Below are 21756 nucleotides of genomic sequence, written 5' to 3'. Positions count from 1 at the left end.
GAATTGTCTTAAGTGCCCTCCCAGCCCTGTTAACATGGTACCACTAAGATAACCAACCACCCCAGTTTGGCCTGGACTGTCCCAGTTTTAGCAAAGCCCTTGCCAATCCCCTTGCCCCTGCCTCCTGGGCCCAGGCCATTCCCTCACTCCAGTCCAGCATCCCTCGCAGACTTGCCTTCTACCTCTGAGCCTGGCCTCTGGGTTACTTCCTGCCCTGCCCTGCCCTGCCCTGCCTATGGCACCATCGGTTTATATGGTCCAAGCAGACGCTGCTCCGAAGCCTCCCAAATTAATCGTCATTAATCCTGCATTTTCTGGGAGCGTTACAGCCTGTTTAACTCTTGAGCATTTGCTGTGGCTGCTCCCCGATTGCTCGTCCCTTCCAGTGTGATTAGGCAAGGAAAAATGAGGAAACCCATCTGGAAAGCATTCTCTTCCTGACAAATTAGGTCTCTCACACAGCCGCCACTTCCTCCTCTGTGGAAAAACAATGTGTTTAAAGTTGGCAGAAGATATTCATGATGTAAGCATTTCAGATTAGGGTTTATACACTTAAAATAAAACTCGCTTTTTTTTTTTTTTTAATTATCCTGGTCGAGCATGGAACAAAACACAGCCTTAAAGTAAAAGGCAAGTCATTTTTGACAATCTGCAAAATAGAGATAATATAAGAACCACTACATTAAAGTTTATTTTTGCCTCCTTAAAGATAGATGTAATTATCGTATTTTGTCATCTTGGGGCATTGTTAGTGGTACATTCTTATCACAAAAACTAGTGGTCTTAAGCTGAGGCTCGTAGATGGGATTCAAGAGCCCACAAATCCGCTGAATAAGACACAGCATTATGAATGCATATGTGCATTTATCTGGCAGAAGTGTCCAAAGGCTTAATAAGATTTTTAAGGGCCGAATGGCTTTCAAAATCTCAGAAGGATGTAGAAATAAAACCATTTGGTCTTCATTCTAATCGACAACCAAAAAATAGTAATAGGATCACAGAAATATTGAGAACCTTGAAATAAAATGACAATGTCCCCTTGAAATGGTGGTGACCAAGAAAGGTAATTATCATAATAGGCTTAAAAGAGAACATATTCTTAATATTTCCATAGAAAAATAAGGAAAGTCCATGGCTATCTGGGATAGGTAATACATTATAATTCTAATAATACATTCATTTTACTCCCTCTCTCAGCTATTTTTTGACACAACAAAAATGTAACGGGGAAATTTTATACCAGGACTGAAAACTAGAGTCCCGATTATATAGTTGAAAAATCAAGAAGTCAGAAGAAAATTGAGCTGGTAAAAGCAGAGAGAAAACACTTCAGCCTGCCACACCCACCACATGAGAAGAACCCCACCTTGCACCATGGTTGAGAGAGAAGGTGTTGAGGGGTTTACTGCTTCTTACATATGCCTGCCCACTTCACTCTGATTCACAAACATCTCCTGTATGGTAAATGGGGCTAGAGGCCAGGACAAGCCCATAGATCAGGTGGAGGAAACCCATAGTTTGCAATCCAGGGCAATTTGAAAACAGGAGTTCCTAGCATAAGAGAAAATATTGTTGCAATCTCAGAAAAGGCAAGAGAACAGCTGTTTTTTTTCCCCCATGCTAGAGCATTTTCTAATAATTTTGCTTGGCCCTGATCTGTCACAGTATAATCAGAATCCACAACTGATGAAGGTGCAAACTGTTTATAGTCCTATAAGATTCCGTTACAGTTAGAGGTTAATTTACATAAAACGACAAGTTGTTTTGCTTTGTAGCCTGATAGAAAAGTTAACCCCAAAGGTGATATGGTTTTATTTTCTGTAAAAAGTTAAACATTCTTATGTCTAATTTAATAATCTTGTTTTTTTTCCCATTGACTATATACATCTCTAAATGTTTTTGGAACCAGCTCTTTTGTCTTCCTGCTGCTTTCCTCAATAACCAGTTAAATAAAACATTGACATATACAAACAGATGCCTTTGAGAGTTGTTGTTTTTACACTGGAAATAAAAATGTGAACAATGATATTAAAAAAAAAATAGAGGCACTGAATAGCAGGATGGACACTTTAGAAAAACAAATTACTGAGTTAGAAGACCAGATTAAATTGAACTCAGAGTAAAAACTGATATAATTTATGAGCGGTGAAGTAAAATTTTAAAAATTAGAAACGAAGTCTTGATCCAGGAGAAGACCTTATGGAGAGAGAGACCGAGAGAGCAAGGGAGAGTTGCCATTCAACAGGTATAGTTTCAGTTTTTCTAAATAAGTAAGTTCCAGAGATCTGCTGGGCAGCATGTTTTCTATAGTTAACAATAATGTGTTGTGCACTTCAAAATTTGTTAAGAAGGTAGATCTCATGTTAAGTGTTCTTAACCACAATAGAAATTGAAAATCCAGAAGGAAAGATTAGAATGGATGTGGTCAAATAAAACAATAGGAGAAAATGTCTTTGAGATAAAATAATAATAATAATAATATAATAATGATAATAATAATAATAATGATAATAATAATACAAATTTGAGTCTTCAGATCTCCTAGTGCAAGACAGAATTAAAGACCAGAACAGAACATGTCCTGGGACCAATGTTAAATTCCAGGGAGAGAGGAGGGAAGTTGGGGGGCTGGGAGAAAGGGGTGAGGGGTTAAAAAAGCACAAATTAGTAGTTGATAGATGGTCATGGGGATGGGGAGCATGGCATAGGGGATGCAGTCAGCAGTAATGGAATGGCTAGATGGAGGGCCAGAGGAGAGAAAGAGTAATTAAGGGGATCGTTTCATAAACTATATAAATGTCTAATCGATGTACTGTATACTGGAAACTAATAATAAAAAATTCTAGAGATAATGTAGAAGAATGAGCTTGTGCATTGTTTACCGGCATAAACCTAGTCAAGTAGGAAAACAGACACTTGTTAATGCCGAAAAATCCACATCGTTTTATAATGCTGGTTGAGTTATTTACAAGATCACTGAGATCATAGTAAGTTAATTATAAGAAATTTGTGAGCAAATTCAATCTCTTATGACAACTACAGTTTGTAACTTTAAGTGAACCCATATAATTTTCTGTCACAAACATATTATCAAACGTAATCTCAAGATTACAAGTCAACAATTTTTCAAAGATACATATTAAAACAAGTCTATCTCTCAATGTTATAGAAAAGCTCTGTATCCATTGCAGTAGAGTATGTAGAAACCCAGATTTATGATGATGAGATACAGATTAAATATAGACTTTCGTGTTTATTAACTGATTCTAACTATTCCTAGCCTCCTTCCTTGGCTATCTAATCCAAGGCCGATGACTGACATAGCACTCCCAGAACTCGTGGGTATTATTTCATCCATATTGCTCACCAAGACCAGGAATTTCAGTCGCATGCTTTTCTATTTTATAAGTAAGAATAAAATGTTCGAAACATCCTGTCAAGATAGACTATTTACAAAGAAGAAAGAATTAGAGTGATAGCAATGGTGGTCATCTATTTTTTGTCTACTTAGCATCCCTTCCTTTGGGAAAGTGCCCCTCTCACATTCCTACTTGGTCCATGTTTTGTGAACCAAGATTCTCTTTTGGTCCTAAGCAAAAAGTTGAGTTTCTGTCACTTGCAACCCAAAGAGTACTTTTTAAACTTCATAATTCTCTATCGCAATCTTCAATTCAACAAGACAGTAAGGAAACATTTAGAGATATGAAGAAAACATGTCCTCAATGCGATCCAAGATTCGTTCCAGCCAAAGTATGTATATCCACATATCTCTATTTTTTATGCAAACCTTTCTCCTATGTGCACCATCTAAATATCCAAGTGCCTACCGTACACCTTCCCTCGAATGTCCCACATATCATATTAATTGTCCTCTCTCCTAAATCTCCACTCATTATCTGGCATGACTATTCACCGAACCAGAAACTCAAGTGGTATCCTTGACATGATCTCTTTGGGGGAGCTTTTTCCTCCCATGAATCTTGCTCATATTGGTTGCATGGCACTCCTCCCCATGCTCTTCCAGAAGCCTGTTATCACTCTTTTGAAATTGCTTGAGGACTTTTAACTAAAGGTAGTACATTGAATGAAAGGCTTAACCTTCACTCTCTTCTGAAACTCCAATAAAATACCCATAAAATTTTTTAAAGTGGGGGATCTGCTTCATAAAGCCTTAAAGAAGAGGAGACCAGGGTAATAAAATTTTAGAAAGGAGAAAATATATAACTGGCAACTAACTTAGAAAACCTACAAAGCAGGGTCCTAGGCTGTGAATTGGGAAAGAAACAACTGGATTTGCACCACAGAACCCTCCAAAACAGCCAGGAATTGGTGGCTTTCGGTAACTCTGGAAGTGGAGGTACAAGTGAGGTGCTAAACTAAGGAAGATTACTTAAGAAACTATCAAATTAGACAATTTGAAAAGTAGTTTAATCCCATGATCTGCGATACTCTATTCAGCTCCACACAGCAACAATAGCAGAAGCGTGGAAGTGTATTCTCTCAAGAAGGTAGGAGAGAGGGTCTAAGAACTGGGTAGAGTCTGTCCTAATGAAAACAGAAAGGTCAAGCGAGAAATGCTTACTCGATCTTGTGAGCCATTAGCACTCTTTCTTTTTTGACCTCGTAGATAGGAGTTACCATAATAGCAGGAGTAATTGCCCCTGATATTCTTGAGGACTTGGGGTTGCCACTACGCAGTAGGAGCAGAAAGTAATATGCTTGGCACTCAAGTGATCCAGTAGGGTATCCAGTAGGGATCAACCAGAATCCTGGAGAAGCTGTGGCAGAATGTAGTGAATCTAAGAAATAAGTGGGTTCGGGTGGTGCAAGAGGTGGACCACAGCAGATGCTGTAGTTGCACTGCTCAGATCTTCTGGGATCTCCTTCACCAGTTCAGGGTTTGAACTGGTCCCCCGGCTACTTTGACTAGAGGCTTTAGAGACTTCCGCTTGCAATGTTTTCCAGGGCACTGCCTGACTCAGGTACCTGACGGTTATTAAGCCTGTCCCCACCACCCCTAACAGACCATGGCCAAAGACTGATAGAGCAAGGGTAGGAATCTTGGATCCTGAAGGCGAGACAGGCTCTGAGGTGCAAATTATACTCCAGTGCACCCTACGAGGTCAAGCTGAAGCTACATTTCATCTGCAATGTTGACCTAAAAGTATATACTCAGCGACTATATCTTTCAATGGGGTGGGGCAAGGTGGGCAAAAAAAGACATTTTCCGACAAACAAAAAATAGAAGACTTTGCCACCAACGGACCTTCACAAAAGGAAAATTTTAATTTACTTCGATCATAAGGAAGCTGATCTCATATAGAATGTCTCACATCCAAGAATTAATGAACAAAGTGAGAGTTTAAAATGTGGATAAAGCTAAATAGATATTGGCTGAATAAAACAATAAGAATGTCTTGTGGTGATAAAAAGTAATCCCCCAAATATACAAAAGTACATAAATCAGGAGGAGATGATCAGAATTAAAGTGTTACGGTCCTTGTGGTTCAGAAGAGAAGGTAAAGGTATTGAATCGCTTCAGACTTTCTCCCACCATTTTAACTATTTTAAAGTGTGAAATTCAGTGGCTTTTTGTACATTCAGAGCTGTTCAACCATCATCCATATCTAGTTCCAGAACGTTTCATCCTACCCAGCCCTTGACAACCAGGAATCTGCTTTCTGTCTCTATGGATTTCCCTATTCTGAACATTTCATATAAATAGATTCATACACTATGTGGCCTTTTGTGTCTGGCTTCTTTCACTCAGCATAATGTTTTCAAGGTTTATCCATTTTGTAACAAGTCAATATTCCGTTGTAGGTAAACCCCATCTTGTTCGTTCATTCATCCGTTGGAGGACTTTTGGATTGTCTCCACCTTTTGGCTGTTGTGACTAGTGCTGCTATAAATATCTGTGTACGAGTGTTTGTTTGAACACTGTTTTCAGTTCTTTTGGGTTGCAGCATCTTATGGTAATTTTATGATTAACTTATTGAGGAACCACCATACTATTTTCCATAGCAGCCACACCATTTTGCATTCTCACCAGCAGTGTATGAGGATTCCAGTTTTTCCACATTCTCATCAACAATCGTTATTTTCCACTTTTAAAATGGCCATCCTAGTGATTATGAAGCGGTATCTCACTGTGATTCTGATTTGCATTACCCTAATTGCTGATGACATTGGGTATCTTTCCATGTGCTTGTTGGTCATTTGTACATCTTTGGAAAACTGTCTATGCAAATCTTTTGCCCATTTTTTAATTGGATTGTCTTTTTGTTGTTGAGTTGCATCAATTCTTTGTGTATTCTTGATATATGATTTGCAAATATTTACTCCCATTCCATGGATTGTCTTTTTCATGTCCTTAAAGTATCTGTTGATGCCCCCCAAATTTTAATTTTGATGAAGTCCAATTTAGCTATTTTCCTTTCGTTGCTTGTGCTTTTGGTATCATATTTAAGAAACTATTGCCAAATCCACTATCATGAAGATTTACTTCTGTATTTTTTGCTAAGAGTTTTATAGTTTTAGCTCTTATATTTATGTCTTTGATCAATTTTGAATTAATTTTTGTATATGGTGTGAATTAAGGTTCCAACCTGATTTTTTGCATGTGGATATCCAGTTATCCAACATAATTTAACGATGAGATTGCTTTTTCCCCTGTTGAATGATCTTGGCACCCCATTCTTGTTGAAAATCATTTGACATCAATTGACCATAAATGTTTAGGTGTAGTGGTTGATTCTCAATCCTATTCTATCAATCTATTATGTTTATCTTTATGCCAGTACACACTGCTTTGATTACTGTAGCTTTGTAGTAAGTTTTGAAATTGGGAAGTCTGAGTTCTCTGACTTTGTTTTTCTTTTTCGAGATCATTTTGGCTATTTGGGAACCCTTGCAATTATGGATAAATTTTAAGGTCAGGTATTCCATTTCTGCAAAAAAAAAGGGGGGAGCTGTTGAGCTTTTATTAGAGATTGCATTGGATTTATAGATTACTTTAGGGAGTATTGCCATCTTAATATTGTCTTCCAATTCAACATAAAAAAAGAACTTTAAACAAAGAAATAAAATTATTATTTTCAGACTAAAAATAATTGTGAATGTAGAAAATTCTAAATAATTCACAGAAAGTCATTCAAATTAATAAATCATTTTAGCAAACTTTCTAGACAGAAGTACAATATGAAAATTATGTCTACGTACCGATAACAAAGTAAAAAAAATAAAAATTTTAAAAGGTAACATTTGCGATAACATCAAAAAAATGTCACTCATATTGATGAGAATGTGGAAAAACTGGAATCCCCATACATTGCTAGTGAGAATGTAAAATGGTGTGGCTGCTAATAAATCATATGAAATAAATTACATGAATGATATCAAAGAACTCTAATTAGAAAACTATAACATTTTATTGAGAGATATCTTAAAAAACCTAAATAACTGGAGGGATATAATATAGTCAAGGATTGGAAGGTTCGATGTTATAAAGATGCCGATTCTCCTCAAATTGACCTATAGATTCAAAACGATCTCAGTCTAAATTCCAACATTTTTTACCTTATGGAATTCAAACACGCAGAAATATAAAAGGCCAAGATTAGTCAAAATATTCCTGATACCAGGTAGCAAAATTTATTTTAAAGCCACAGTAATTAAGACAATGTGGTATTGGCACAAGGATAGACCGACAGACCATTTTAGAGTCCAGAAGTAAATTGACACATATACAGACACTTGATTTCTAACAAAATAGCTCTCCAGAGCAGTGGTACTGGGTCAATCAGAAATCCATATGAAAAAGTAAAATTTGACCCCTTTTCTCATACCATACCAAAAAAAAAAAAATCAATTCCAGATTAATGAAAGCTCTATGAACAGCAAACAATAAAACTTCTAGGAGATGACAGCCTTAAGTCATACACAAGCTTCCTAAACAGGACCTCAAAACCACTGGCTAAGAAAGAAAGATTGATAAATTTGACTACATTTAGATTCAGATCTTCTGTTCATCCACAGAGTGAAAGAAAATATTTGCAGTATATACAATCGACAAATGAATGTGTGCCGGGTAGAACTCTGTTACGCTGTTCGTGGTATAATTATTTTGGAAAATAATCTGACATCACAACACCTTTATTGTATTTATTGCTTAGCGGCTCATTTTAATTGCTGTATATAATTCCATTATATAATATATACTACAGTGTAGTATATAATATATACTGCAATTTATTTATCCATTGCTTTTCTAATAGAACCCTGACATATACACCATTTATGCCAGTTCGTCAATGGAGGTGATCAGCTTTTCTAAAAAATTAATTTGTAAGAGTTCTTTGTATGTTAAGAACCTTAAACTATTATTTGTCATATATGCTATGAAATACATTAACTAATTTGTCACTAATCTTCTATCCTTCTTTACAAGTATTTTGCTGTATGAAAGCTTTATATTTTTATGCAATAACTTTATCAGTATTTTCATTTATAGCTTTTGAGTTTTAAAACATGCTTAGAGTAGCTTTTTCCACATTAAGATTATAAAAATATCCACCCATAGTTTTTTCCAATATGTATATGGTTTTATTTTTGTTTAGTCCTTAATTCATCTAGAATTTATTTTTGTGTTTATGGCTCTCACTTTAGTACATGCAAATGAATAACCAGTCATCACATTAAACATCTGTCTTTTCCCCAATAATATAAAATGCCGCCTTTATCATCTATTAAAGTTCCATGTATACACTATTATAAACTGTAGTAGATACCATGTGGCGTATAAAATATCTTAGAATCCTTCAAGCCTAAGAGGATACAGCTACTGTAAGGATAAGTTTTAGTATCGACACATGTTTATGCAGAGACAGAAAAAGATGTTCGTATGCTTAGTTGTCAGAGAGAGAAAGAGTGGAGGAGGGTCGAATGCAGTACATGATATCATAAGGAGCACTAGAATTCTATTTAGAACTTCGGAGACTTCAGGAGAAAGTTCTAGCTAGCTTCTTCTACCACACTGTGAAGATCGAGGCCTAATTCACTGGCTTCTTTAGATCCTTTGGCACTAAGTGAATTTTCAAGTAAGTGGCTCCCCACCTGACACGGCTCTCTTTAAGGCCTATCAGCCGGTGGACGAGTGTATCGGTTATAAATGTCTTAAGTAATAGAAAGCCGAAATTATAATGACTCAAACAGGGTTTTATTTTTCTCATACCAAGTACTCCAGAAGTAGGTGGATAGAGGTGTTGGTTTAGTGGCTTGAAATTGTCAGAGCCAGAATAAATGTCATTTCCCTGCCCTTTTCCTCATGTATGTTGCCTCATGGTCAAAAGATGGCTGATTCAATTTCAGGTAATTCTTAAACAATGTTTGAAGCAGTGCAAAGGGTAAATGGTAGCGCCATCTCTTTGACCAGTACAGCAAAAAGACTTCCCAGAAGGTGCCCCTCGGATTTCTTTCATGCTTTATTGTCTAGAACTCTGTTAACATAGCCATTTTGGGCTGCAAGAATGTCTGGGAAAGGGAGGGTTCAGCTTTTCTAGCTTCTCTAGTTATACGTAGTAAGTGGAAAAGGAAGGGTAGGAATGACTGTTGGCTCAGGCAATGAAAAATATCCACCCAAATTCACCATTTGTTCATTCATGCATTCATTCAAAAAAATATTTATTGAGCACCTGAGCACCCTATGTGCTAGGTACTGTTCGGTGGTGAACAAAACAGACAAAAATCTCTGCCCTCAGGTTTTTGACAGTCTAGTCAGTAAAGACATATAATAAAACAAAAAAAGTAAAATATATGTTATATTCTATTCTGATGAAGTTTATGGAGAAAGATCAAGCAGAAAAGACAATTCGGAAGCTTGTGGGAGAGTGGTACAATTCTAATAAAGAGTTCTAAGGAAAGTCTTCATCGAGAAAGTGATATTTGAACACCTGAAGGAGGTGAGAGAATAAGTCATGAGACTATCTGGGGGAAAACATTTCTTGCAGAGAGAATAGCAAACAAAAAAAAACACAATGTAGGAACATATCTGGCTTGTTCAAGGGTAAGCGAGGCTCAGTTGGAGTGATCAGGAGGAAATAATAGGATGCAAGTTCGAGAAAGTAAGTAGCACAAAATTCGACTTACGACAAAGTGAAATCTCTTTGGCTTGAAGGAGATGAGGATGGCTGGCTGCAGGAAGACCGATGATTGTGGATAGTAGTGGAGGTAATCAGAAGTGGCAGGATTATGAGTACACTTTGTAGATAAAGCGATACAGGCTTTTCTGATAAATAAGATGTGGGAGTGAAAAAAATGAGTCAAAGATGACATCACAGGTTTTGGCTCGGGCAACTGAAATAATATCCACTACTGAGTTGGGGAAGTCTGAAGGGGGATCTAGTTTAGAAAAGAATGTCAGGTATCTGACCTGACAGAGCATATAAAATTTTTGTTTTATGTTGTTTCATTTTTCGGAAGGGGGGTGCATTTTGCTGAATCTTGACCAAGTACAGGATTCACAGTATCAGCTGGTTAATTATTCTTGTGTTCACGACAGGTGAGAAAACTTTTTGCAATAAAAACTTACCTAGCATTTTCTAACTTTTCAGACACAACTGCCTTGGAAAGAGCCAAGGAAAAAGCCATCTCCTCTTGGCTGAGTGAGTGCAGCCGAGTGATCTTCAGGAGAGTCCATGGAACCCCAGAAGCTGTTGAGAATTGGATTTCTGCTGTGCTCTCTGACTTGTCTCCTGTTGGAGGCTGCAGCTTTCTCTATGTCACCTTTATCTGCCTTTGGAATACAAGACGAAGCAGAATTAAAACCACGCTCGAGGGGTATGCTTGCTGTTAAGATGAATGTTCTTTTCCTTTTAAGACATAAGATTCATGTCTCAGGTCAGGAAAAACTGATTTTGTATTTAAAGATAATGTTCACAAGAAAGCCAACTATTCTGGTTTGGTTGAGTTTAGTTCAACGAGCACTAACCCACCTACTGTGCACCAAACCCTTTGCTGAATGACATGGATTATGAGTTCACAGGCGAAGCACCAAAGCCATAGTCGCCAACCTCCCATGGAATATGACAAATGTTCCCTGAGGACAAAAAGATAATTAAAGTCATTTTAGTGGAGGGGTCAGGGAACACTTGGCAAAGAAAGTGAAATTTAAGCTAAATCTGATGACCCAGTGATCTGTGGCTTAAGTGCTCCCAAAGCACAGCTTCCAACATGCACACACATGCTGCTCAGATACTTTGCACAAGCTCAGCTCTGGAAACTGTCTTGCTGTTGAGTGGTCAATCCTCTTAACTCCACATCACAGACACTCAAACACTTTTGCTTTCTCTACCTCTATCCTTGGGGTTAAATCACAGTACTTTCTCCTTCCTCCCCAACTTCTTAAAGAAAAAAGCCAATATCTCAATATCTCGAGCCTTACCTTGATCAGCAGACTCCCTCTAAAGTTGCTTCTGCCAGTTATCCTGGCCCCTTCCCCGTCTGGATGATCCTGGGGCTGGTGGCCTTCTCCTTTCTCTTCCTGGGACACTCACTGCCCTCAGCCTCCTGCAGAACTCCTAAACATACTCTAGGCAACAACAACACATTAGTTATTCATTCATGCTCCTCTTTTACAGAGTACCCCCATTTACTGGCCAAGACCTCCAAATAGCCCTTAAGCTATCTAGGGCAGAGATTATTGTTCCTATTTGACTTATAAAGGGGCAAAGATGATACCCATCTGAGGATACCCACAGCAAAGTAGATAAGGATATGGGCTCTGGGCAACTATAAGAGCATAATATCTGGGACGACTATTTGAACTTGAACCAAGGTTCAGATCCCAGCCTCATCATTTACTAGACCTCTTCTCCTCAATGAAACTCTATGCTCTTTCTGCAGAAAACCAAAGGTCCTGGCTGAGCAACTTCAAGGATTACATGTGGACTCTCGTGAAGAGTGTCATACCTCCCGCAGCCATTTTTGCTTTTCTTATCGGCACCGTACTATTGGGGATTCTCTGCTGCCTCACGTAAGCTGGTGTGGGATGAGGAGAGGGGAAGAGAGAGGGAACCTAAGGAAGAAGCTAGAACAATCAGGTTCCCCACCATCCTGCACATCAGTAATTAAGGGAAATTTTTAAGAAAGGTGATTCTGGTAACAAAACTCCGAAAGGCCACACAACTCCCTTTTAAAAAGTCTCCTCTACTTTCTCTTTTTTTTTTCCTCCAACCTGCTCTGTCCATCATCAACGACTTTCAGGTGATATTTAACAACCAATTTTTGCAACTGATGATTTTTCTTACTAACTTCATTAGCTCCTAATCATCTTTCCCTTTGGTTTAGGAACTATACATGGAAAATGGGCAGAGATTATATCATTAATTCTTTTCAATTGCCTGAAATTTTATGAAAATAATTATCTACATAAATCATACGAAGCCAAAGACATTCCTGAAATAGTTAACAATATAGTTAAGCATAGCTGGAAATTTTATTAATTAAATCAGCACTTACTATCTGACTCTGTCTTGGTTGCTAGAGAGACAGAGAAATAAGACAATGAATAATTACAAACTGGTTGGTCAGTGCTATGGTGGGAGACGGTCCAAGTAGGGGAACCTATGAAAGTGTATGATGGGATTAAAAAAGGCTTTGTGTAGCGAAAGACTGTTCAAACTTCACAATCTAATAAAGTGCTCAAGGGCAAAGATCGAATTAAGCGTATGGTATTTCCAATTATAACTTCCAAGAACCTCAAAATGATCACAGGGTCAAAACCTGTATTTAGGAAACAACCGTAGATATGTGGTTACTGGCACATAGAACTGATTACAGCCTAAGAGAAGTCAGCTAAGTTTTTGAGAGAAGCTTATTGCCAAAAAAACCATGAACAAGAACAAAATGAGCTATCCATTGTTTGAGCCTTAAAATAGTATCTGGACATAGACTTTGAAGGCTCCCAGGAGGGCATGCTCCCCAAAGCTGGCTTCAGATGCAGCTATAGAGAATAATGAATGGACAGGAAGGGCCTCCCAAAGGGTGGGCAATGGGTCAGGGAGCTCTCCTATAAAGCAAGACCATGGCCTAATCGATGTCTGCCCAGCAGGATTCCAGTATTACTGCAAAGCGATGACTGTTGTGTGTTTCCCCTTCTTCCCCTTCTCAAATGAGAATGTTTATGGTAGTTATCCTCTTCCTAATCCATCGTTGTGTTATATGTGGGGTGTGGAGATCAGGGGCAGACAACTTCTTTCAGTTCCTAGGTCACTTAAGCAAGAAGGGGCTACACCCAGACTTGAGAGAACCACAAACATCACCCAGATACTCTGGACTCTGAGCTGCACACAGTGACATTTGGGATTTGAGTCTCGGGAAAAAGTTGTGCTACCAAGTCAGGTGTTCTAGAAGCAGAGAGTGAGATAGGTGTTTGGTATGCAGAGTGTTATCAGGGATCAATGCCTGCGGATGGTAGGGAGAGGAGGGGGAAAGTTAAACAGCCTTGCAACCTCAACAGAGTCTCAGTTAACCCCATCAGAGCTGTCCCACATTACCTTGAAATAGCTGGACATTTATAACCACACATCGATCCATTAATGGATGTGGGAAGTATAGGCAGATCTTGACAGCTGAGACCAACCTTGAAATTGCTAACAGCTAAAGGCTGTGTTTCGACAGCACTCTCAGCAACTAGAGAAACAAGATCATTTCTAAGGGGGAATCTGGGTGACATTTTCCCATGTGTGCTACAGAGTGGCTGTGTCTCATATGGAGAAGGAAGAGCGGAACAGATATCAGGTAGTCAATAAGACAGAGAAATAAGACAAATGAATAATTACAAACTGGTGGGTCAGTGCTATGGTGGGAGACAGTGTATGATGGGATTTAAAAAGGTCTCCTGGTCTGCACAGTCTTATTTCTCTGAACAGAGACTGGCTATATGTTCACCAACCTTGTTCCTTCTTCCCAAACACAGAAGAAGATTGCATTTCCCAACTAAAGAATCCAGGACTCAAGTCAAGATATATCAGATTCTATATCTTTTCAGTCGCTATTACTCAAATTGTGGCCAGCAGGCCACCCGCATCAGAAGCATCTGATATCGGTTAAATATGCACATTCAGAGGGACTTCTGTGAAGATAAAGTAGGCAACATGCCAAGAGAAATAGTTTCATCTTTGAAGCCAGTGGCTCAACCTGAGGAGAAAACCCAATAAACCCTTGCTGGGAACAAACAAGCTTGCTAGTGAAAGAAACATCAGGACAGCGAGGGCATGGGGGCAGGCCAGATACAACAAAACAAAAGAAGACATTGATTAAAAAATACTGCAAAAGTAGATATGGAATACGGGATCAAAAAAGCCAGGACTATTAAATAGAAATAAAGATTTTAGTGAAAGTAAGATTAGAGAAAAATAATAGATGCAGGAGACATAAGTCATTTTTTTTTTGTAGAAGAAAATCAAAATAATATAACAACAACAACAAAAACACTCCAAGGTATAATTTTTTTAAATGTTGCAGAAATAAAGGAAAACTTAAGTCTATAGTCATAAAAGGGCACATTGAGGCACAGGAAAAATTGGCACTTGGTACTGGGCACATAGTAGACTCTCAATAATATTTGATTTTTTATTAATACATTTCATAGCAAAGATTGCAAAGTTTCTCTGTGCCTCTTTATTCATCCTCTTTATTCACCAATACACCACTAGCTGTGGCATTAATGAAGACTTAAGCTGGCTACTCCTTACCTGAGGAAATCAACATGGAAGCCTGGCTATCTCTTGTTCTCCAGGGACAATCAAGGGGCTTGACTGGCACCAGCAAGTGTGCAAATATATGTGTATAAGGAACTTTTAGTACAGTTCACAGTAGTGAAAAAATAGAAACAAATAAATGTCCATTGGTTGGTTAAAGAAAGCATTGAACATTCATACAATGAGTACTATAATAATAAAAATATTGTCGTAGAGAGACAATTTCGTGGAATCATTCATGAAACATTGTTGAATGAAAAAAAAAGCAGATTATAGCAGAGGATATACAATTTAATCCAATTTGTTATTAAAAACTATACGTACGGGGGGGAAGTCTTGAAGTACCTAATGAAAATACTAGACATTGGTTATCTCCTAGTGGTACTGAATAGGTGATTTTAATTATTATTACTATTGTGGTTATTTACTTTAATGTTTATTGTTGTCTCTCTGCACTTTCTAATCTTTCCAACAAACTGTATTATTTGATTATAATGTCTTTTTCGATAATACTTTAAAAACAAAAGAAGAAAAACTACCTGACCATACTTCTACCTCCAATCTCAACTGAACTGGAAACACATTCTTATTCATTTTCTCAAGTCATGAAAACCTTTTGTCCATATGAAATCATTTGGTTCATATTAAGAGAAGAAGCTGTCTAAAATTCTATCTTGGAAAAGGTGAGATAAGTACAAATTAACTGTGCAGACCAGGAGACCATATAGAAAATTAAACTTTGTTCAGTATTCACTATTTTCTCTTCCTTCTCAGTATTCTTGTAGGTGAGCCAGCCCAATGAAGTACTAGAAGATTCGATTGGGCAAGCGTGATATTTATCTTGCTGAGTTCCAAGAGAATGGAGAACATGCTACTTGCTTTCAATGAGAAAGTATCTATCAGTTAAAATTAAACTGTCTTCGTCTTAAACAATGTTTGCCTTGATTTTCTTTGTTAAAATGTGCAAATGAAAAATGGGAATAGCCTTATTACTGATGTGATCATGAAAGTAATACATACTTGTTGCAAGAAAATTTCATAAAATACAGAAAGAAGAAAGAGTACCCATAATTCTAACACCCGGAAAACAAACATTATTAACATCTTGTATCTCCTTTCCAACTTTTTCCTATGCTTATATTACCAGTTTCCCAAAATCTGTTCTGTGAAACAATAGTTTTGTTTTAATGAGTGTTACGAGACAATGGTGGCTCTTTGGTCAATTCAGTTTTGATAGATGCTGGATTAAACCCACTTAAACACATTTCTTTGTTCTAGGACCTCTAGGAAGCTTTAAGGGCTAACGTGAATCTCCACAAGAGGGTATAATGTTCAGCATTTCCCAAACGAATGTGAACGTGAGATTGAGAAAGACTGATGCACACACAGTCAACAGAAAGTCATTCACCTAGATACTTTTTATTTCACCAATGCACGCTATATCATAGTTTACCTTTTTCTTCACTATATGACATATGGATATTTTTCCATGTCTACATAATTTTAAGTGTTGTATAGCATTCTTTGAAGTAGATATGACATAAGTCATTTAACCACTCCCCATATAATAGTTATAGTCATGCGCTGCAAAATGACTTTTTGGTCAACGACAGATTGCATATATGACAGTGGTGCCATGGATTATAATGGAGCCAAAAAGTTTCTGTCACCTAGTGACATGGCAGCTGTCTTAACATCCTAGCACAACACATTACTCATGTGTTTGCAGTGATGCTGGTGTAAACAAACTTACTGTGCTACCAGTCACATAAAAGTGTAGCAGATATGTTCATGTACAGTACATAATACTTGATAATGATAATAAAGGACCATACTACTGGTTTATGTATTTACTATACTATAATTTCATCATTATTATTTTTTGGAGGGAACAGTGAACTTTATGATGGTGCATGACAAGGTAGGGTTTCCTAAGCCCCTCCCCTTCTTAAGGAGGTCTAGAATGGAAACTGGAGGTCAGGAGATTCTCAGTGTATTGGGGGATCGATTTGGGGCAAGGACACCCCAGTAGCTGAGGGCCTTTTCCTCTCACTAGGGCTGGTGATCCAGGGAGCTCTTACTCCCCAGAGGCCTTATGGACCATAAGGTCCACCACCCTGTTGCTGTAGCCAAATTCATTGTCATACCAGGAAATGAGCTTCACAAAGTGGTCCTTGAGGGCAATGCCAGCCACAGCGTTGAAGGCGGAAGAGTGTGTGTCACTGTTAAAGTCACAGGAAACAACCCGGTCTTCAGTATAGCCCAGGATGCCCTTGAGGGACCCTCCGACACCTGCTTCTCCACTTTCTTCTTTCTTTCTTTTTTTTTTAAGCCTACAGCACCTGGTCTTCCTAAGTGGTCTCCCATCCAAGTACTAACCAGGCCCAACCCTGCTTAGCTTCCGAGATCAGATGCGATCGGCCATGTTCAGGGTGGCATGGCCGTAGACTCACCACTTTCTTGATGTCGTCGTATTTGGCAGCTTTCTCCAGGTGGCGGATCAGATCCACAGCTAACACATCAGGGGTAGGGATGCAGAAGGCCATGCCAGTAAGCTTTCCATTCAGCTCAGGGATGACCTTGCCCACAGCCTAGGCAGTGCCAGTAGAAGCAGGGACGATGTTCCAGGGAGCCCCCCGCCATCACACCACAGCTTCTGGGGGGCAGTAATGACGGGGACTGTGGTCATGAGTCTTTCCACGATGCCAAAGTTGTCATGGATGACCTTGGCCAGAGGGCCCAAGCAGTTGGTGGTGCAGGAGGCATTACTGACAATCTTGAGGGAGTTGTCATACTTCTCATGGTTCACACCCATCACAAACTTGGGGCAGAAATGATGCCCCTCTTGGCTCCACCCTTCAAGTGAGCCCCAGCCTTCTCCAAAGTAGGGAAGACACCAGTGGACTCCACAACATATTCAGCACTAGAATTGCCCCATTTGATGATGGTGGGATTTCGTTCCTGGAAGACGGTGATGGGCTTTCCTTTGATGACAAGCTTCCCATTCTCAGCCTTGACTGTGTCTTTGAACTTGCCATTGGTGGAATCATACTGAAACATGTAGACCACGCAGTTGAGGTCAATGAAGGGCGTCATCGATGACGACAATATCCACTTTGCCAGAGTTAAAAGCAGCTCTGGTGACTAGGCGCCCAATATGGCCAAATCTGTTCACTCTGACCTTCATCATCGTGTCTTAGGGTCACATCTAGTGCTGCACAGGAAGACGTGACCGTCTGTCAAACAGAAGGAGCAGAGAGCCTACCATTATTTTTGACTGTATTCTTTCTACTTATAAAAAAAGTTCGCCGAAAAACAGTATACTGTGTTCTGCCAGCAGCAGCGTCATACATCTTGTGTTCACCTCTCTTGATGACATCATTTTCTCTTGTGCTCGATTGAATCTCACATTGTTTTTACATGACGTGCTGTACAGGTTTGTATTTTAGCAGCAATAGGTCATACCACAGAGCCTAGGTGTGTAGAAGGCCATACCATCTAGGTTTGTGTAAGTGCACTCTATGACGTTTGCATAACAACAAAATCACCTAATGACACATTTCTCAGAACATATCCTCCTCGTTAAGCAACATGTGACCGTATTTAGGGTGGTTCTACTTTTTCACTATTATGAATATAATGCAAATAATAGTTTTATAAATTCTTAATTTACTTTTCTCTGTTTACTCCCTTTATGTTTTGAGATTCGCCCATGTTGGTGCTTTTAGGTGTCTTTAGCCCATTTTCATCCATTATATGGAACATCCTATTCTATGAAAAAAGCTTTACTCATTTAGACTATTTGTAGAAGGACATTTGTATTGTTTCTGGATTTTTTTCTATCCTAAACGAAGCTTCTATAAATATTATTGCAGTTCTCATAGCGCGCATGTACAAGAGTTTCTCTAAAGAAGACACCCTGCGATTGACTCCGTGGGTCAAAGGGTAAGTGCACACTCCACTTTATTATACAATGCCAGCTTCCCAAAGCCATTACACCGATTTATACTCCTACCAGCGGTAGGAGTGTAATGTTCCCATTATCTCACGTCCTTGAGAACATGCATCATCATTAGTCTTTTCATTTGTTGCCAAAATTAAATTTGGTGAATGAGAAATTGCATCTCGTTCTCTTACTTTGCATTTCCCTGATAACTGATGAGATTAAAGACTTCTCTCATATATTTTTCGATCATTTCTTTCTCTTTTATGAAATTCTTGTTAATAAATTTTGCCCATCTTTCTGATTCATTTCATTTTTTTCCTTATTGACCAGTAGGAATTCTTTAAATATTCTGAATAGTGATGTTTTGTAAGCTATAAATGTGGAAAATATCTTCTCTCAGTTTGAGGATTGTATTTTCACTATCGATATGTATTTTGATGAATGGAGGTACTCGTTTTAATGTACTCTAACTTGGCAATCATTTTCGTCTATGTTAGTGTTTCTGGTGTCTGTTTAAGAAATCTTTTTCTACCCCAAAGTCATAAAGGAAATCTCTTATATTGTCTTCTCAACATTTTGTAGATTTGCGTTTCATATTTAAGTCCTTAAGCTTTGTACAAAGAATTAATTTTGGTATGATATGAAATAGAGTTCAATTTCATTTTTTAAAATATTATGAGAAGCTATGCTTTTCCACTCATGAACTTTGAACTGAATTGCTGTGCCTAAAGGCTGTTCTAAGAACTGAGAAAAGCAGATAGTTGCAATAAATTCCAAGAAGCAATAAATTCCAAGGAGCAAAATCAGATTCTGAGCAATAAGCACTCTGAACTGAAACTTGCCGTGCAGAAAAAAGCATGGGAATGTTGAACAAAAGATAAGCAGTATGACCATCCACCTTCTGAGTCAACCGACTTGCTTTCCCAGTATTTTTCCACCCTCAATGAAAACTTTAAATTTTGCTCAAGGAGTCGCTCTCTGTGAACTTCTTCCAATTGCAGTCATTCGGATAGTATTTACCTTCACTTCTAAACAGTCTTCATTCCCATTTTGATAATATGCACCCCCAATATGCCCAGTACCACTTAACAAAAGTCTGTCTTTTCCCTACTCCTCTGCAATGCCACCTGTCATGTTACCCAGGGTCTAAATATGCATAAATCTGCTTCTGGCCTCTCTTCTGTCCCATTGGTCTATTTGTCTATTTCTATACGTATACCACAGTCTCTTAATTACCATGGCTTTATAACAAGTCTTACTATCCAGAAGGCAGGTCCCCCCATCTTGTTCTTCTAGAATGTTTTGGCTATTCTTGTTCTTTGCGACTCCACACATATTTTAAAATTAGATTGTCGAGTTTCACAAAAAATGTTCGTTGAGATTTTTATTGGAATTACATTGAATCTATAAGCCGATTTGGAGAGAACGGACATCTTCATAAAACTGAATCTTCCAAAACACGAACATGACTTATCTCTTCATTTTTAGTCCTTCTTTAATGGAGTTTTATAATAGTTTCCAATAGAGTTTTATAATTCTCTCCATATAGTCTATATAGATGAATTTATTCCTAGGTTTTTGATTATTTTAGGTTTCATAATGAATGGTATTTTTTGTTTTATTTGTGTGTTGCTGATGTATAGAAATGCAATTGATTTCTGTATAAAGACTATATCCAGCAACCTTACTAATAGTGCTTATAATTTTAATAGTTCATCTGTAGGGATTTTAATATTCTATAAAGATAGTAAGTATCTGCAGATAATAATTTTGATTCTTCTTTCTCAAACTTAATACCTTTGTACTTTTCTTTTACTTTACTGTGCTGGATAGGACTTACAATACAATGTGAAAAAAAAAGTGACATCTTTGTTTTATTCAAAATTGTAAAGGAAATGCATTTGGATTTTTGCCACTAAATATATTTGTTGTAGGTTTTTTTACAAATAACTTTTTTAAACCAGATTAAGGATGCTTCCTTCCATGCCTAGTTTGTTAAAATATTTTTTTACTACCATGAATAGATGTTGAATTACATTATTTTTTACCTACTGAGATAATAGAATTTTTCCCATTAATATCTCAACGTGGTAAATTGGATTAATAAATTTTCTAATGTTCAGCTAATCTCGAATTCCAATATCTCAATGTTTTGGTTCAGTTTGGTTATCTGTAGTTTCTGCTGGATCTCATCCATAGGGCCTTGTTTCCTTGTTTGTTTGTAGTGTTTTGGGGTTTTTTGTTTTGTTTTTGCTGTTAGCTGCACATTTTCTTGGCAAATGTGTGTGGAAATGAAGGTATTAATGAAGACTTCTCCAGAAAGGACTTGTGTTTTTGCCAGTCACCTTGGGGCCCTGTCAGTCAAGAAATCACTTAAATTATCCACTTAAGGTTTGTCAGACCACTCCGGTAGTGTGACTTTGGGCTACCAACCAGTGCAAGGGCCAATCTGTACTTATAAAATCTCTAGGGAGAGTTTTTATTTAGCCTCTTGTGGTAGATTCAATTGGTAGTCCTGCAGAAAAATAGGTTAGTGGTTGCCAGGGGGTAGGAGCAGGGAGATTGGGGAGTGATTGATGATGGGTACTGGGTTTCCTTTGGGAATGATGAAAATGTCCTGGACTTAAATAGTGGTGACAGTTGTACAACTCTACGGTTATACTAAAAACCATTTGAATCGTTCACTTTAAATGGGTGGGTTTTGTGGAAAGAAAGACAGAAACTATTTCTTAAGTGCTGATATCAATCACTATAGTTACTTAACATATAACATGGGAAAATTGGACTCAATTTATACTCCTCAAACTCAGTCTCACCAGACCGCTGTAGGCTCTGACTCCTACCACTTCTGGACCCAGCACGGAACTGTGGCGTGTGCGGTCTGACTCCCTTGTGACTGCCAGGACCCGGGAAACAGAACTCAGAGGTGTGGGAAAATTAACATCCAACTGGGTGAATTTTGACCAGTTAGAGAGATGAGGCCAAAACCTGCCGGCAGATCAGTTCCTTTCCCTTCCTTGATGGTTTCACGATGCTGTGATTCTGTACTTG

At 38.2% G+C, this 21756-nt stretch overlaps 1 protein-coding gene, 1 non-coding gene and 1 pseudogene across 2 annotated transcripts; 1 reads left to right on the top strand and 2 right to left on the bottom strand.

Moving 5' to 3' along the window:
- The first annotated feature begins 10694 nt into the window (after window positions 1-10694).
- Window positions 10695-12035, top strand: SMIM9 (small integral membrane protein 9). Its single transcript, XM_025051679.1, has 2 exons — window positions 10695-10836; window positions 11902-12035. Exons 1-2 carry the CDS (start codon window positions 10695-10697, stop codon window positions 12033-12035), a joined length of 276 nt encoding a protein of 91 aa, XP_024907447.1.
- A 4801-nt stretch (window positions 12036-16836) lies between these two features.
- Window positions 16837-17949, bottom strand: LOC102888191 (annotated as a pseudogene).
- LOC112485425 lies at window positions 17090-17208 on the bottom strand. The gene has a single exon (XR_003048434.1). It is a non-coding gene; the product is annotated as a 5S ribosomal RNA (ribosomal RNA).
- Window positions 17950-21756: the final 3807 nt, after the last annotated feature.

Source organism: Pteropus alecto, unplaced genomic scaffold, assembly GCF_000325575.1.
Source record: "Pteropus alecto unplaced genomic scaffold, ASM32557v1 scaffold1998, whole genome shotgun sequence".
In the NCBI taxonomy this organism is placed as follows: Eukaryota; Metazoa; Chordata; class Mammalia; order Chiroptera; family Pteropodidae; genus Pteropus; species Pteropus alecto.
Note: the sequence above shows the minus strand (reverse complement) of the source record. Positions and strands in the feature narration are given on the sequence as shown.